This window comes from Lichenostomus cassidix, chromosome W (genome assembly GCF_008360975.1).
Source record: "Lichenostomus cassidix isolate B80296 chromosome W, HeHo_3.0, whole genome shotgun sequence".
In the NCBI taxonomy this organism is placed as follows: Eukaryota; Metazoa; Chordata; class Aves; order Passeriformes; family Meliphagidae; genus Lichenostomus; species Lichenostomus cassidix.
The window spans coordinates 16,992,832-17,008,959 of record NC_139510.1 but is presented as its reverse complement, the minus strand read 5'-3'; the positions used below and the strand labels follow the sequence as shown (position 1 = coordinate 17,008,959).

At 39.8% G+C, this 16,128-nt stretch overlaps 1 protein-coding gene across 8 annotated transcripts in view; it reads left to right on the top strand.

The window, feature by feature from the left end:
* LOC146425606 (protein ARK2N) overlaps positions 1-16,128 on the top strand; it is a 139,691-nt gene that overhangs the window by 45,105 nt on the left and 78,458 nt on the right. For 7 of the 8 annotated variants that reach the window (XR_014846504.1, XM_085041647.1, XM_085041648.1 and 4 more), the window contains one exon: positions 1,997-2,810. Coding sequence is in view for 7 of the 8 variants with exons in the window: in XM_085041647.1 (XP_084897773.1) it covers positions 1,997-2,810 (814 nt within the window). In the remaining variant the exon portion in view is untranslated. Of the gene's footprint in view, positions 1-1,996; positions 2,811-8,810; positions 9,346-16,128 lie in introns of those variants that run through there. The other variant, XM_085041645.1, reaches the window with a different exon arrangement.

The window sequence follows — 16,128 nt, the reverse complement described above, 5'->3', positions numbered from 1 at the left end:
TATTTTATTCCTCTTTTTGGTTTTTTTGGAAGTAAAATGCTTTGCTGTGTGTTTGGGGTTTTTTTTTCCTCATTTAGCAGACCCAAACTTATCTTTCCTGTGTTGTCTGAGATTAACTAAGCTTTCTTTCCTTAACACTGGTGTTTCTCTCCCATAAGTATTTTCATCATTCCCTTGTACCATACAACATTTCATTCATTAGCCCAAAGGAAACATGAACTCTATTTTAATAGATTCTGCAGAAATGCATTTTTTAAAATCAGTAGATTAAATATTAATGCTGCTTTTTCTCATCTACACTTTTTAAAAGTGCTATAATTGTATTGTTTCTATACTTCTAAACCCATAAATGATTTGTTCCATACCATTCATCTGTAAGCAAATGTGCTAAATGAAAGATCTGTATTATATTTTGAATTACAAGTGAAAATTTAGGTGGAAGGCAAAGTAGGACTAATGAAGGTAAAATGATAGCTATTGATCTCTAAAGTTTCCCTGAAGATGCTTCAGGTACTTTTGGGTTGATAACATGCAAGTTATCAATCAGATAAATAGCTTGGTTTTTGTATTTGCACTGAAGCAATGAAATTTATTAAATTATAACTTGATGTAAAATGTAGGATATTGGTGTGAGTGGATACTGTTTCTTGCTTGCAACCCATACTATTTGATGCTGTTTTCCTGGCAGATTTGAGAGAAACTAGGTGAGCCTGTAGGTTCTCATATAACCAGGACTTGTATGGGAGACACTCAAGGAGCACTTGACTGGTCTATTGGATACTCCTAAAAAGTCTTTACATGACTCACTGGCATCTGTGGTTGTTCTCTGCTGAGAGCAAATCTGTGTTATACATAGCTAATGCTTCTAAAGGCAAAGCCTATAGATGTTGTAAACTCTGTGTCTCTAACATTTTAGTAGCACTTCATGGCACTTTTTATAAATAAGTATTTGGTACATAAAGTCTACTGGCAGAGTGGTTCCACTGGAAAAGGAAGGTGTTTGTAGTCTTGCTCTGTAATGTTCAGCAGCTGCTCAGTTTCTCTGCAAAGTGACAGGATTTCTCCTATGTCACATTGGTACTGTAAGTTTTCAATTTGCCATTAAAACTTTGTAATATAATTTATAAGGTTGAGGTCCTGTTCATCTAAAAGTAGATTTCTCATAGATATGGAAACAACTATATTCTGGTCTGTCCAGGTGGATGACTACCAAGTCTAGGAATTTCAGGCTGGCATTGTTCATAAGGACTAAAATTCTGCATTAAAGTATATTTCCAGTTCTAGGTAAACAAGTTTAGCATATGTTGCTTAGGATATATTAAATTTTATAAAGTAAGACTTCAGAAATATTTTTATTTTCTGATCTGTTGTGATTCACCTCACTAGAATAATCAAATTTAATGTGTCTCCAGTACCATCTTTCATGGGTGTGTAAAAGGAAGAATAGTTTGGTGTAACATAATGAGTTCACTAGGAAAAAGTAAATGAAAAAAACAATATGATACTTTCCTATGAAGACAGGCTGAGAGAGTTAGGGTTGTTCAGCCTGGAAAAGAGAAGGCTCTGGGGAGACCTTAGAGCACCTTCCAGTACTTAAAGGGGCTACAAGAAACCTGGAGAGGGACTTTGGCAAGGTGGAATGGCTTCAAACTGACAGAGGGCAGGTTTAGATTAGATATTGGGAAGAAAGTTTTGACTGTGAGAGTGGTGAGGCACTTGGAACAGGTTGCCCAAGGAAGTCATGGATGTCCCATCTCTGGGAGTATTCTAGGCCAGGATGGGACGTTGAGCAACCTGGTCTAGTGGAAGGTGTCCCTGTCCATGACAGGGCATTTGGAATGAGATGACCTCGAAGGTCCCTTCTAACCCAAACCATTCTAGGATTCTATGAACCATACTGTCTGTAACTGAAAGCAAGGTGTTGTTTAGGTAATATTGTGAAGAGCAGGACTGAGTTGTTTGGGTAAATTATTCTTCCTCTTCTGTTCTTGTTTAGGCTGCTGTATTGCTGAAGACCTTATCTAGTTCACCCAGTCTTCCAGACCACGTGCTCCATGCTTTGAGACCAGGAGGACCTTGGTGTTCTGAAATGAAGATGGAGACAGTGGGAAAAGCAGAACTTGTTGATTCAGAAGTTCCACCAAAGACTTCTGAAAAGCAAGAAACTGCTCCTGATGAAGATGGACCTATAGAACTCGAGACACAAACTCAGAAAGACAATGTGCACACTGCAGCAGACTCAGCGGTGCTTTCTTCAATGCCTTGCTTACTGATGGAACTGAGGCGAGACTCTTCAGAGTCTCAGCTGGCATCTACTGAGAGTGATAAGCCAATGGGTGGTCCAGTTTATGAGAGTGACTCTTCTAATCACTGCATGCTTTCCCCTTCCTCCAGTGGGCATTTGGCTGATTCAGACACATTGTCTTCCGCAGAAGAGAATGAGCCCTGTCAAGCCGAAGCTGCTGTAGAGGGAGCCCCTTCTGCAGTGTCTGGGGCTGCAGTTGGGAGGAAATCTAGGAGATCCAGGTCTGAAAGTGAAACTTCAGCAATGGCTGCCAAGAAAAACCGACAGTCTAGTGATAAGCAGAATGGTCGAGCTACCAAGGTAAAAGGTCATCGAAGCCAAAAGCACAAAGAAAGAATCCGGCTCTTGAGACAGAAGCGAGAGGCAGCTGCTCGCAAGAAGTACAACCTGCTGCAGGACAGCAGTACCAGCGACAGTGACCTGACGTGTGATTCCAGCACGAGCTCGTCAGATGATGATGAAGAGGTTTCAGGGAGCAGCAAGACAATCACTGCAGAGATACCAGGTAGAGGATGTTTTTTAAACTGAACTGTAACACATCTGGCATCGTTTTTCAGCTGTCATGCTAAATTAGATGAGTGACACTTGAGAAAAACCAGGAGAACTGCAGCTCTGTAAATTTGAAGACTGCAGTGTATTAAGACATGGGCAAATTTTAAAATCTGACCTGAGGTTTCAGATCACTTTTGCACACCAACAAAGCATAGAAATGGTAAATTGGAGGAAGGACTATCTTTGAATTCTGGAATTTTCAGATCTTTTCATTTGTAAGCCTAGATGAGCTCTTGTCGGTGCTGTCAAATCCCATTAGATGGTGATAATATAATAAATACATTCTTAAGATAAATAGCTGGTTTTGCTTTAATATCTTAAGACCACAGCTTGGTAGCTGTGTTAGAAATAATACAGCATACCTCTTGCCTGTGTTACAGTAAGGCCCTGTTCATTATTGCACTGTGCTTTCAGCTTTATGTTTCAGTGCATGACAAACCTGCTTAGCCTTATTGTAAGTTCTTGCAGATTGCAGCTGGTCACCTATTTTAGGATATAAATATGAATTTGTTTACATGGGTGCCCAAGCTATATCCACACCTAAATTTTCAACATCTTAGACAAAGTTGTTACCATTTTCCTATGTCATAAGGATCTATAATTTCTATATTTTTAATTTTCTGACACATCTGTGTTAAGATTAGAGGCAGCAAATTATAGGGGCCTTCTCATCATTTTATTAGCAAAAGAAACATTAACTCTTTAAGTTTTTTGTCTGCTGAGTCTTTGTTATTTTATTAGCTCAATTGCTGTGGACAGGATTTTGTGTGAAGAATTATTTCAGCATATTATACTACAGAACCATCATCATATGGCAATCAAAAATAAAATCACATAAAAATAAACTTTTTGGCTTGCCAATTTTTGCTAGATTACATGCCTTTTTGCCTCTTGTGTTAGAAGTTGGGGTGTTGGGGTTTTTTTGGAGATAAATATCAGCTTACATAGGGCAAGAAGATTTAAAGGAAAACTGCAATAATTTGTCTTAAGTTGCTGAATTAATGTTTGCTGGGCAATTAAAGCCTCATTTAAAGCTTGTTGAAGAAGACTATTTCATTGAGTTTTGGGACCGGTTTCTCCCCACCTCCCAAAACCTCCCAAACTTACACAATAAGTTCCCCAGGTTAATTTTTTTTTTTTTTTAAGTCATAAAAGGATTTTGTGACCCAGGAAGGCACCACAGAGTATTTTCAGATCTGCTTAGATTTCTGACTTCCATTGCAGAGACCTGAAACCACTTTAGGGTACTTTGTGTCACTAGGCTCTTCTGTATTTGAGTTCTTGGTCTTAACCATGAGATGCTCACAGTGAAGAGGTCCCATTGTAGTACACAGAAGAACTTGATTATTTAGTGATGATTATACTAAAGCCCAGTTTTGCCTTTGATGCAAGATATGGGAGTGCACAAGCCATCCTGAGGATCTATGATGCTTATTCTTATTTCATAGCACATATCATTTGCTTTATGCTAAATTTCACTTATGACATTTAAATGTTTGAGCTGTCTTTTTGCTGCCATTGGGTGCAATGTCTACCTGCCACATTGTGGTTTTCCTTTAAATAAAAATTACTTTGGCTTGTGGGAAATGGTTTTCAAGTACAAGAGAAAAACATTCTCTATAGAGATAAGGACAAGGTTGGCCAAAAATGCATCCTATGCTACTTGTGGGTTAATGAAATGTTGTGGTCTTAACAGATGCAGTGGAGCTGTGAGTCTGAGTAGGACTCCCAGCTCTCCATCGCAGTGGTAGGTTCACATGCCATTTGCGATCCCTCTTCTTGGAACTGGCAAAGGACTTAAATTCTTTTTCTTTACTAGAAAGCTGCTTTAGTGCACTTGGCATTACACTGTGAATATCTTCAAAATTTAGGGAATGAACACAGTTAGAAATTATTACAAGGTATCAAAAAACATTACTGGAAATTCAGTGCATGAATGTCCTCTGCACACAGTCAAAAGAGGTTTAACTTAATGCTTGAACTTGAGTATCAGAACATAAGCATGAAAAAACTTTTGCATTTACTTTTGAAAAAGTCTGTATGCATTGATGCAGAAGAGTCTTACAGGTAGTCTGTGTTCCCCTCAGTCTTAGTGTATTTGGACACTTCAGCTGTAGTGTTGGTTTCTGTCTCAACATCGCTTATTATTGGGACTGATTTTCAATCAGTCTGAAAAATAGCTTTGCCGACAGAGATGCTCTAAAATTATTAGTGACAGTTAACATGGCCTTTGTGTACAAAGGTTATGCATACTCTGGCTCTTAACCTTCTCTCAGTGCATGTATTGTAACAGCCAACAGTTTGCTTGTGTGTGGTCTGAAAATTGAAGTACCACATTTAAAAATACAGTAGTCTTTCATGTTGTGTAACTAAACTTCTTCCATTTAAATACTGCGGGTTTGGCTAAATTAGAAGGGTAAGGAAAATGTTCAGCGAATACATAATGCCATGAAGTTACAGAGCAGTTATGCTATAGAGAGTCAGTTCTCTCTGCTGAACTCAAATGTCACGTGCATTAAAATACTGTCAGGCTTGGTTTTCTTCTCAAGAGAGATTGAAGAGTAAAGAGTTGAGATCTTACTCGTGATACTTTATTACAAGTATTGTGAGCTCCATAGGAGCTAAGCACAATATAAGTTATGTTATTCTGAATGCTTTCTGTGGTGTTAATTTACACCTGAAAATACAGGTTTAATCTAAACTTCAAGAGTGCTACTGAGAATCTTCTCACTGACCTGAGCAGTCATAATCTCAGACTCTTTAATTCAAGGGAATGCCAGGATTTTTGAGTTACTGCAGACAAAGAGCAATTTCTTATCTTTTAATGACTGAGCCTCTTTGTTGGCATTTAAGGTTTTGCCATTCTTAAACACTAGATAGCATTCACAGCTTAAGAGGGTGATCTTTGAATCCTGTAATAGGTTCTGCTAGATCTGCTGCTGTTGAAAGTTTTTCCTTTAAACAATTTCAAATTTGACCATTCAAATTAACGCTGAATGAAATTGGCATGAGAGCAAGTCTGGGAATCAATATTTATTTCTATGTAAACACTTTTTTTGAAAGAAGAAACAGGTTGTAAAAAATTCAAATATAATAGAAAAATATTGGCATTTCACCATTATTGTGCTTTCTACAACTCAGAAAACTCTGAATTGAAATAAGGGTGACTCATGTTTGAGGCTTTCAGAAGAATCTGTTGAAAAGTTTGAGTGTTGATGTTAAAAAGGTGTTGCAGCTTACTTTGTTAAAAAAAAAAGGGGGAAAAAAGTTTTTTTTTTTTAATATAAAGAAATCCAAAGGGAGGGCACAGTGTGTGTGTGAGGGACTCTCAGCCAGGTTACTTCCTTCAAAGAACTATACATAGACCTTGGAAAAACATCTTGCAAGGGATGAATTTGGTTCAAATAACTCAGAATGATGCTTATATAAGAACAGGGGAAAAAAATCTGTTAAGAAGGATTTGCAGTAAGATACTAATTTGGAAATGTCAGTAAGCATAACAACATGGAGGAATATACCATGGCTAGTTAGAATGAAGATGCAGCTTATCTTCTTAAATTGTTATCTTGTCTGACTTCCTAAATTAAATAACCTTAGATTTGGTTATTATTTAGATGATACTTAATAGATCACATAAAGAGACAGTGTTGGGGCATTTCTTAAGTGCTGTTTTGCAGGAGGTATTGTTTTGAAAATAAGATATGGATCTTGGCTTCTGACCCCTTTTCTAATTGCAAAGTTCTTCGTGTTTTAATTTGGCGTAACTTCAAAAAACTATAGTTGTATGTTTACAGATAGCAAAGAGACCAGTTAGATAAATGCTAATAGTTTTAATATAAAAATGCATTTTTATTAGGCTTGATTTTTTTTTTAACCCTGAAAGCCACAAATAAAGAAAAGATTGAATAGGGCTTGTTATAAGAACTGCAAGGGAAGCATCTAAAACATTGATTTGCTGCTACTGTTAATTGTAGATGTACTATGAATGACGCCTTTTAAAAATAGTATTGCAGGGTAATATGTATTTCAATACCTAGTTTCTTCAGTTTGCAAAACAATTTTATCAACTTTGACCATGCTAGTTCATTCTTAACTTGAAAAACCTGTCTAGGTTGTCTCACATACCATCAATAGTTTTTATTTAAATTGCAATTAAAACTTACTCAATGTTACTCATAGGTGTCTGTTCGTAAGCCTGTGGAAATTGGAAAGACTGTCATTTAGGTACCTGATTTTAGGATAAGATCCCAGACTAAAGATGAACAGAATCATATTGGATGTTCAATACTAGGAGTATATGAATGGAAGGAATTTTTTTTCATGGAGGAAAAAGACATTTAATATATAAAAGGAACCACATTTTAGGAAAAGATACCATTTTATGTAATTAGTTAAAATGCAGTCAGAGGGATGTTAATTAGTTAATATTAAGTATATATTTATTTTTGAGCAGAAAACATGAGCGCTGAATTCCCAGCCTGTCTGATAGGTAAACCAATGGGTGCTTAATAGAATATTTTTGGCCCCTGATGGGTAGTATTGCTGCTGCTCGGAAACAAGATGATAATCCTGGGCTTTGTTTAGCTGTTACTGAAGGCTTTATATATACCTCATTTATATAGCTCCAAAAAAGAGTGTGTTATTTAAGCAATACTGTAATTTCATGTACACAGTGAAATCCCAATAAAGATTTAGTGCCTTATATTTTTATTAGTAAATATTTGGTTAGGTTGTGCAATGATTTCTCTCATTCTTATGATATTTTCTATTATTCTTAAGCTAGAGGATCCCACAAGTTTCATATTTACATATTAAATGGTTAGGTTCTGTAGCTGCTTTGTGTATAATGTGATGCTTGTCTTGTTTCAGAATTACCTTAGGTAATGTTTGTGTGTTTGAATGGCATGCACATATTGTTTATTATTCCTCAAGCAAGTACAAAGCCTCTGTTTTTGGTTTTATTGCTTCCTAGATGATTCCTGAGTGAACTCTAAACATAAAAATATAGATATTACTGCCTTTTGTTATTGATATGTAGAGTAAGGTAATGAGGATGGCCTTTACTTCTTGCTGCTAAAGTTCTTTCTGATAATCCCAAAGCCAGTCATTTTAACCATTGTTTTGACGGATAGAAGGAAGTAGAACAATTTTCTTCCAACTATGCCCTGTTTTCAGCCTTGCCTAGGATTAATGCTAGAAATGCTGGTGGCTCGTGTGAGGAAGGGCACATTTCTAGTTGGTGTGAGATTGATCACTCCTACATGTCATATGTATTAACCCTGTGATGGAGCTGTGTCCATCAGACCTAACAGAGGTTGCTTTTACCTCATGTATTAGCATAGCATTCACATATCTTTTCATGCTTGTGTATTTTTGTTGTTATTCTCTTAATTGGTGTTCATTGTGTTTTCCAAAATTAGACCAAGAGCTTTGGGCTTAGCTACTTTGGATGCTGCAGTCACTATATTAGCCTTTATCTCTGTATGATGTACAATTTTGTCTGTGTTTAACAGTCTCTTATAAAAGGGTTCAAGTATATAAGTAAAATATGCATAATTATTCAGATTTACGGTTAAACAATAGTATTTTGGATCGCAGCTAAACAGAACTAAATATGTTATTGTATTACTTTTTTTGACACCTTCAGATGAATTAAAAACAGAAATTGCAAGGGAATTGGACTAATTTAACTTATTTATAAAATAAGACCTTTGGCAGAATTATCTGAGAATTCTAGAATAAAAATAATTTTGAAGCCAAAATGTCTATTATAACCTCAGTGAGTGTAAAATATTTTTTATGGTAATACTGTTGGCTGATATTTGTTAATTCCTCCCCAGTTGTCATATCTAAGGGAGAGCATTAGAAAAGTTGTTTTCCTGAGTTAGCATGCCTTAATAAGCAATAATATGTTCTTACTTAATGATATCAAATGGCCTCAATGTCTTTAAAGCTGGCTTCAGTCGTGCTGGGGGATCTGGAGGAACGACCAGGGAAATTCCAGGATTGCTTGACAGGGGCACCGTGTGGGATAGGAACTGCATAGGCAATGTCCTGGAAGAGGCCATGAACTGCTTTGCTGAGATGCAGAGACAGACAGAGGAGAAATTTCGCATGTGGATAGAAAAGCTAACTCGTCTTGACACGGACGAAGAAAGCAAGCAACAACTGATGCCCAGGGAACCTAAAATTCAACTAGTTGGCCAAAGAATCCCCCCTACCACACAGTCAGGGGCTTTCATACAGATGCCTGATAGTCAAATACTTCCACAGCAGTTGTTTCATTTTTATGTGGGCTATCAAAATGTCAATGCTACATTAGAGTTTCCAGCGACTTTTGATAACAGTTTTCTACCTGTGTTTCCAGAGAATGGGAATATTGCAGAGCCTGATCTGAATCAATCATAAACTTAAAAAAAAAAAAAATCTCATTTTTGCAATCTTGATGTTACTTTGGATTATGCTAAAAACAAGGTTTCCTTTTTGTATGTTTGGTTTGGTTTGGTTTCTCTTTTGGGTTTTATTACCATGGTATAATTTTTTTGTTTTTCTGTTTTATAGAGAATATATATGTAGTTTAAAAAAACCCAAAGTATACACATGCATGTGTCAGCACACACACATAAACACCCTTAAAGATGTGTAGGGGAAACCATCCTAAGCTTTCATCACCAAACTTGAGAAAATATAACTTAAAATCCTTGTTTAGATACCCCAAAATCAGTAAAGCTATGTTTGCTACAGTAGGAACACTCATCCAGATTCTCTTTTTGCATGTTAAAACATTTACATAAGTACCAGCCTAGATACAAACCCTTAACTGTGTTTACTTCTGAGTTTTTCAGCTTGAAAATATGTGCTAGTTTGGAAGTAAACCAGTGGAGGAATTGACCCCACACAAATATATTTTGAGAGATTCCCAGTTAGAATTACAATTTAATAGGAAAAATTAAAGTAAAGGCAATAATACAGAAACACCAGCTTAAACTGAATCAGAATACAACCTGCCACCCTGTTGGTCAGGGTGGTGATAGCAGTCCAGTTAAATGGTGGCTGCAGTCTCCTTGGAGTGATGGATGTTGCCTAGTTGAAGTGATCCTGAAGAACGATCTGGTCGGTCTCATCCAGTGATGACTCTTGAGCTCTTCTCCTCTGGGAATCCAGTGGAAGTGGTAGTCCAGTGTTCTAAAGACTCAGTTTATTTGCAGGTAGGAATGTTCAGTTCCTCCCCTCTGGGCAGGGCATCTCACGATGGGATGATGTAATATTATGAGTCATTCCCGGAGACCTTGATGGCCCATTAGTGGAGATAGCCCCCAAATGGTGTTATCAGAGCTGAGTCATGCTGAAGATAAAGAGCACTGCCCCACCTGTTCTTAACAGCTTATGAAGATGGTAATAGAATACATACTTTTTGGTTACACTTTCCATGTAACTTAAAACAACGTCATACATTAGTGTTTTTTCCTTCATTTTAGGCAGAAAAAAATTAATAAGCTTACCTTTAAGATTTAGCTATATATAACAAATGTGCACAACTGATTTTTTTCATCTCCCATGTAGTGGTTCATTTTCTGTCCAGAGTTTTTATTAATGTCTCTGCTGTGTTGCACATGGCATATTTATGGAAGCAGCTGTCTTAAATTCTGTGCACAAATAGGCACATGTATACATATATATGTATTTTGGTTTGGGTGGAAGTAATCTGTCATTTTAGGTGTTTAGTTTGCTGCTCCCTGGATCTCCTCCTGAGTCAGTGGGAAGAAAGAAGCACCTACAGAGGATACCTTCTGGCAATCTTTCTCTTGCATTAGTTATGTAGACCTCCCTTATCAACAGTTTAGAATAGATAACTTTTGGCTGAAATGAGGTGAGATCAATCACACCCAACTGCATGTACATGCATGACCTGTGCACACAAAGTACTTCTGTTTCCTTCTGTTTATACAATCAAACTTCATCCTTCATGCTAGAATAAAAATAGTCTTGTCAGTCCTAAGATAAGCAGCTGTTGGTGGATGGATTTAGCCTTGGCACAGGATGTTAGAGGAAGGCCTGACAGTCAGATAAATAAACTGCAGTGGTCTGGAGATTGCTGGTCTGGGTCAGACAGCAAGAGCTTCTCTCTGAACCATGTTTGAATGGCACTGAAATAATTATTTATTTGTGATGGGGAATGCCAGAACATTAGTTTCATTTAATTAATGCAAAAACTTGCTATTGTGTGGATCTTTTTATACTAATAGTTATCCTGAATAGACAGGCTTGAAACTGTGATGTTTAAAGTAGGATTAATTTAAACTATATATTAGAAATCTCTATTGAATTCTTACTATTATCATTACACACAGGGATATTATTGCTTACCTCTCCGTTGAGGCTTATCTTCATTTCAAATAACTTCTCTGTAGCTGCCAAAAATGTATATTTAGCACCAGTTAAACTTGCTAAAAGTTTTTAATGCAAATTAAATCAGAATTTTAGTAATGGAAATCGAAAGTCTTTATAGACATAATTTAAGTAAAGAGAATGCTATATGTCTCCATAAGCTCTGTTATTTTGCTTTTTAAAACAGACACTTTTTTCCTAATTATTTTAGTGTAATTCATTTTCTTTCTATTGGAAATACCCACTGTACCTTCTGTAGGTCTGATTTTTTATTTTTTTTAATATCCCTGAAGTTAGTGGGAGTTTTTTCATCAATTTATATGGGGGTTTAGATCAAACCTGTAACAGGAACTCAAGAAATGCTTTTTTGTTATCATCAGTATATTAACACCTGTGTTTTTACATTATTCTTGGCCTAGACTTTTATTTTAAGTATGTGATGCCTTCATTAAAAAAAAAAATGAGGTTAGAGAGCTGTGTTATTTTCAGAGTCACTGTTTGAAAGACTATGAAGGAGATCATTTTTAAGTACTGGAATGATTTCTTGCCAGGCTACCTTAATGTATAATTTTGATACAAAGATTTTGATATGAACTTGTTAGAAAACTCCCTTGTCTAATGTTATGTGCATTTCAGGAAAAAGTTAAACAAGTTATTCTATGTTTGATTGCAATTCAATAAACTTGTCCTCATCTGTTTATAATTTAAGATCCTTCAGGGTAGATTATTTATTATTTGCTGATATATATATAGAAAAAATAAATCAGATCCTTCTGGTGTTCAAAGATTACATATATATATATATATATATATATATATATGTATATATATATAAATACCTTTATGGTGATGATAAGAGCAGCATATTTTAAAGCATGACAACTTTACAAGTGTTCCCATGCATGTAGAACCACCTTTTTGCAGTGACTGCTTTCTTTCAGTGTGTAAGAGTCACTGTTGTGGTTTAGGAATTGTATTCTCAAATTTAGTGTTCACACAAACCACTCCAAACCACTTGCTCACAGAGAACTGGAGGCACAAAAGCTAAAGATCATGGGTTGAGATAAGAACAATTTTCTGGAAACAGCAATGAGATAAGAAAACGAACACCAACAGCTACAATATTAATTAAAAAAGCATACAAGAGAGGTGAGGGATTCACATGCAAATGCTCACTGCTATACCACCAAAGGAGCCTGACAACATGCGACTGCAGCCACCTTACCCCAACCTCCAAGGAACCCCTTTCCCCACTCCCAAAAAACTTGTGTGAAGGGGTATGGAATAACCTCTGGGTCCTAGCCATACCCCATCCTGGCTACTGTAAAAATTAACCCTGTCCTGGTGTGTTGGTTTGAAAACAAACCAGTGGGAGATCACAAGTCAAGATTGAAATTAAAAATAAGTGAAATAATACAAGGAAAAGCACTGACAAAGTCAGATACAACCTAACACCCTGTTAGGGTGGTGGTAGCAGTCCGACTGAAGTAGTTCAGTTGAAGCGGTGATCCTGTGAAGGTCTGGTCTCCAGCTGAAGATCCAGTGGTAGCTCTCGTCCTCTGGGAACCCAGTAGACAGGGCTAGCTCAGGCAGTTCCAAGACCAGGTTATATCCAGGTGGGAACACCTGGCTCCTCCCTCCTCGGCAGAGCATCCCACAATGGCATGAGATAAGTCCATGAGTCACAGGGTGGGTCTTTGATGGCCCATTGCCTGTCATGCGAGGTGGGTCATTAGCAGCTGGTAACAGCTAACGGCCCACAGCTGGTGGTAATAGAAAACTACATCTATACTGCAACCTAGGACATTATCCACCCCTTATTCTATTACCATCTACACAGTTCTCACTTAAGATAAGGTCTCCTTGTGGTACACAACAGGTTTCCCCATCTGCCTGCATCACCCACCAAGTATACCCAGGTCCTTGGGCAAAAACAACCCCACGGATGGGCTTGCCTTTGCCTGAGGTGGGACTAATCCAAACAGCCTTTCCTAAAAAACCTCTTATGTGTATCACAGGGACTTTATCTCCATCCACTATGTGCAAAGGTTTGGACTGGGCAGGACCGGCTCGATTGATAGAGCCTCTTGTGTTAACCATCCAGGTGGCCTTTGCCAAGTTCAGTTCCCAATTTTTTAAGGTTCCCCCGCCAAGTGCCTTCAAAGTTGTCTTAAGTAGTCCATTGCACCGTTCAACTTTCCCGGCAGCTGGTGCATGATAGGGGATATGGTATATCCATTCAATTCCGTGTTCTCTAGCCCAGGTGCTTATGAGGCCATTCTTAAAATGGGTTCCATTGTCAGACTCGATTCTCTCAGGGGTACCATGTCTCCACAGGACTTGCTTTTCCAGACCCAAGATGGTGTTCCGGGCAGTAGCATGAGGCACAGGGTAGGTCTCTAACCATCCTGTGGTTGCTTCCACCATGGTCAACACGTAGCGCTTTCCTTGGCGGGTTTGGGGAAGTGTGATGTAGTCAACTTGCCATACTTCCCCATACCTGTACTTTGACCATCGTCCACCATACCACAGAGGCTTCACCCGCTTGGCCTGTTTGATTGCAGCGCAAGTCTCACAGCTGTGGATGACCTGTGAGATGTTGTCCATGGTCAAGTCCACCCCTCGGTCACGAGCCCACCTGTATGTCGCATCTCTCCCTTGATGACCAGAGGCATCATGGGCCCAATGAGCTAGAAATAACTCTCCTTTGTGCTGCCAGTCCAGATCCACCTGTGACACTTTCACCTTGGCAGCTCGGTCCACCTGCTCGTTGTTACGATGCTCTTCATTAGCCCGACTCTTAGGTACATGTGCATCCACGTGTCGGACTTCCACGGTCAGCTTTTCTGCTCGGGTGGCAATGTCCTGCCAAATCTCAGCGGCCCAGATGGGTTTTCCTCTGCGCTGCCAGTTAGCCTTTCTCCAGCAATCTAACCATCCCCACAGTGCATTGGCTACCATCCAGGAGTCGGTGTAGAGATAAAGCCTTGGCCATTTCTCTCGCTGGGCAATATCCAAAGCCAGTTGGATGGCTTTAAGCTCTGCGACCTGACTCGATCCACCTTGTCCCTCGGTTGCCTGTACAGCTTGTCGTGTGGGGCTCCATACTGCAGCTTTCCATTTCCGATCTGCGCCTACAATTCGGCAGGAAGCATCGGTGAAGAGAGCATAGCGTCTTTCACTCTCCGGCAGCTCGTTATATGGGGGTGCTTCCTCAGCACGTGCTACTTGCTCCTCTGCTTCTTCTGAAGATAATTTAAAAGTCTCACCTTCAGGCCAGTTTGTTATAATTTCCAGAATCCCAGGGTGATTCGGGTTTCCAATACGGGCGCGCTGTGTGATGAGGGCAATCCATTTGCTCCACGTGGCATCAGTGGCATGGTGAGTAGAGGGAACCCTTCCCTTGAACATCCACCCCAGCACTGGCAGTCGGGGTGCAAGGAGAAGTTGTGTTTCTGTGCCGATCACCTCTGAGGCGGCTTGGACTCCTTCGTAAGCTGCCAAGATTTCTTTCTCGGTGGGAGTGTAGTTGACTTCAGACCCTCTGTAACTTCGACTCCAGAATCCTAGTGGTCGACCTCGGGTCTCACCAGGCACCCTCTGCCAAAGGCTCCAGGACAGACCATGGCTCCCGGCTGCAGAGTAAAGCACATTCTTTACCTCTGGTCCTGTCCTGACTGGGCCAAGGGCTACTGCATGAGCGATCTCCTGTTTGATCTGGGTGAAGGCTTGCTGCTGTTCAGGGCCCCAGTGGAAATCGTTCTTCGTGCGGGTTATGAGGTAGAGAGGACTCACGATCTGGCTATACTCAGGGATGTGCATTCTCCAAAAGCCTATGGCGCCTAGGAAAGCTTGCGTCTCCTTCTTGTTGGTTGGTGGAGACATCGCGGTGATCTTATTGATGACCTCAGAAGGAATCTGACGCCGTCCGTCTTGCCACTTTATTCCCAGGAACTGGATCTCTCGGGCAGGTCCGTTGACTTTACTCTTCTTGATGGTGAAACCGGCTTCCAGGAGAATTCGGATGATTTTCTCTCCTTTCCCAAATACTTCCGTTGCTGTGTCCCCCCACACAATGATGTCATCAATATACTGCAGATGTTCTGGAGCCTCACCCTTCTCCAGTGCAGCCTGGATCAGTCCATGGCAGATGGTGGGACTGTGCTTCCACCCCTGGGGCAGTCGGTTCCACGTGTACTGCACACCTCTCCAGGTGAAAGCAAACTGAGGCCTGCACTCTGCTGCCAGAGGAATGGAGAAAAAGGCGTTGGCAATGTCAGTGGTCACATACCACTTTGCTGCCTTGGATTCCAGCTCATACTGAAGTTCCAACATGTCCGGTACAGCAGCACTCAGTGGTGGTGTGACTTCATTCAGGCCACGGTAATCCACTGTCAGTCTCCATTCTTCACTGGACTTACGCACCGGCCATATAGGGCTGTTAAAGGGTGAGTGAGCCTTGCTGACCACCCCTTGGCTCTCCAGATCCCGAATCATCTTATGGATGGGGGCCACAGAGTCTCTGTCAGTGCGGTATTGCCGGCGGTGCACTGTTGCTGTAGCGATTGGTACCCGCTGTTCTTCAATTCTCAGCAGTCCTACAGCAGATGGGTTATCTGAGAGACCAGGCAGCGTATTCAGTTGTCTTATGTCTTCCGTCTCTATGGCTGCTATCCCAAAAGCCCAACGATGTCCCTTCGGGTCCTTGAAATATCCACTCCTGAGATAGTCTATGCCGAGGATGCATGGGGCGTCTGGACCAGTCACAATGGGGTGTTTCTGCCACTCATTCCCAGTTAAACTCACTTCAGCTTCCAGTACAGTCCGCTGCTGGGATCCTCCTGTCACCCCAGAAATAGAAATGGATTCGGTCCCCACATACC